At 51.4% G+C, this 2,500-nt stretch overlaps 1 protein-coding gene across 1 annotated transcript in view; it reads left to right on the plus strand.

The window, feature by feature from the left end:
• LOC311240679 (CASK interacting protein 2) overlaps positions 1-2,500 on the plus strand; it is a gene marked incomplete at its 5' end in the record, with an annotated part of 79,813 nt that overhangs the window by 22,848 nt on the left and 54,465 nt on the right. The window contains one exon of the mRNA XM_084329252.1: positions 606-663. Coding sequence (XP_084185378.1) covers positions 606-663 — 58 coding nt within the window. The remainder of the gene's footprint in view (positions 1-605; positions 664-2,500) is intronic.

Raw genomic sequence — 2,500 nt, forward strand, 5'->3', positions numbered from 1 at the left:
CTACCCAATAGAATAGATACTATCCGGTTTGTTTGTAGTGAGACCCTCAGATATTAAGAGGAGCATGTGCACCCTGAGTATGCTCACCCTGCATAGAGAGTCATGTATATATAAATCAATACGTACAAAAGAAAAGAAGGGGGGGGGGGCAAAAAATACAAAACAGGGAGCAGAAGAAAACGGCAGCCTAGTTGATTATTGAGTAATTTCCAAAGTTCTTCTCCCCACGCTTGCTGTGTTGACAATAGACTCAAACTAAAGACATTTTCTCTATATTTTAATAAAATGTTAGTTAGTTAGTAGAACACAAGTATTGGTCCTCAATCATCAACCTCAACCTCAATCACCAGCTGAAATACTGCAACTGAGAACTGGAACGTTTCTGACTGAATCACTGTGAGCCTCTACTGTACGGCACAGCAGGGCTGCTGGCACACGCACACAAACCCTTCCTCACACAGTGCGTGCGTGTGCGTGCGTGCGTGTGTGTGTGTGCGTGTGTGTGTGTGAGAGAGAGGATGTGTGTGTATGTATCATTCCTAACAACACTCACCATCCCTCCTCCTCCATGCCTCACATTCCCAGTAGACCTCTAACATTCCTAGGGTCCAGCCTGCCTAATGCCAAGATCCAGACCGGTGTTTGTGACCTGAGAAAGAACATGTATCCATGTGTGTGTGTGTGTGTGTGTGTGTTTAAATATCTGTGAACACAGATGCATGTGTGAATGAGAGAGAGAGAGAGAGAGAGAGAGAGAGAGAGAGAGAGAGAGAGAGAGAGAGAGAGAGAGAGAGAGAGAGAGAGAGAGAGAGAGAGAGAGAGAATACATGTGAGTCTAGGCAGGTTTGAATGTATAGCTATTAGCATGTTTATGTGTGTATGTTACATGTCTGTATGAGCACAGATGCATGTGTGAATGAGAGTGTGTGTGTGTGTGTGTGTGTGTGTGTGAATGAGAGTGTGTGTGTGTGTGTGTGTGTGTGTGTGTGTGTGTGTGTGTGTGTGTGTGTGTGTGTGTGTGTGTGTGTGTGTGTGTGTGTGTGTGTGTGTGTGTGTGTCTGTGTCTGTGTCTGTGTGTGTGTGTGTGTGTGTCTGTGTCTGTGTGTGTGTGTGTGTGTGTGTGTGTGTGTGTGTGTGTGTGTGAGTGTGTGTGTCTGTGTCTGTGTCTGTGTGTGTGTGTGTGACAGTGGATCTGGAATGGGTTGTAAATTCTCTACATTTCCCTCATGGCACCTCGCTGAGCTGAAGTGATCCAGGACATTAAAGACGGCTACGGTGGATCATCTGAAACAGTCTCCAGTCGACATGATGTAGAGCCACTGGCACTGTTTACTGCACACACCGCCCCCCCCCCCCCCCCCCCAGCCTCTCCTGCCGCCACACACACCGCCCCCCCCCCCAGCCTCTCCTGCCGCGACACACACCGCCCCCCCCCCCCTCCAGCCTCTCCTGCCGCCACACACACCGCCCCCTCCAGCCTCTCCTGCCGCGACACACACCGCCCCCCCCCCTCCAGCCTCTCCTGCCGCGACGCACACCGCCCCTCGTGGTGCATTCAAGAGCCAAATACCAGTCAAAACGCACGGGAAAACAACCCGACAACGTGGGAATTACAAGTGGGGAAATCTTCCTCACTCCCTCCCGCTTTCCTCCCTCTTTCCTCCCTCTTACCCTCCTCGTTCCTCTCTTTCCTCCCCCTTTCCTCTCTCTTTCCTCCATCTTTCCTCTCTCTTTCCTCCCTCTTTCCCTCCTCTTTCCCCCCTCTTTCCTCCCTCTTTCCTCCCTCTTTCCCTCCTCTTTCCCCCCTCTTTCATCCCTCTTTCCTACCTCTTTCCCCCCCCTTTCCTCTCTCTTTCCTCCATCTTTCCTCTCTCTTTCCTCTTTTTCCTCCCGCTTTCCTCCCTCTTTCCTCCCTCTTTCCCTCCTCTTTCCTCCCTCTTTCCCTCCTCTTTCCTCTCTTTCCTCCCTCGTTCCTCTCTCCCCCCCCCTTTCCTCTCTCTTTCCTCCATCTTTCCTCTCTCTTTCCTCCCTCTTTCCCTCCTCTTTCCCCCCTCTTTCCACCCTCTTTCCTCCCTCTTTCCTCCCTCTTTCCCTCCTCTTTCCCTCCTCTTTCCTCCCTCTTTCCCTCCTCTTTCCCTCCTCTTTCCTCTTTCCTCTCTCTTTCCTCCCTCGTTCCTCTCTCCCCCCCCCCCTCTTTCCTCCCTCTTTCCCCCCTCTTTCCTCCCTCTAGTAGTAATAATAGTCCTGTGCTGCATGATTTCAGAGATAAGAAAACAGGCGATGAAAGTATTTTTCCGTCTCCGTATTGTCGTTATTTCCGACCAAAGAAAAAGCGATTGGACGCACAAACGTGGGATCGTTGGGAACCTCCCGGCTGGACTTGATGACCGCGGCGTGGACTGTAGGGGACCGTAGCCTTCAGGTCAAACCAGGGGTCCTGCTGGAGGTACCGCCAGATTCAGTGCTGTTCAACACCGGCTCCAGTCCTGATCACAGACGT

This window comes from Notolepis coatsorum (assembly GCF_963971535.1).
Source record: "Notolepis coatsorum genome assembly, chromosome: 14".
NCBI classification, from domain to species: Eukaryota; Metazoa; Chordata; class Actinopteri; order Aulopiformes; family Paralepididae; genus Notolepis; species Notolepis coatsorum.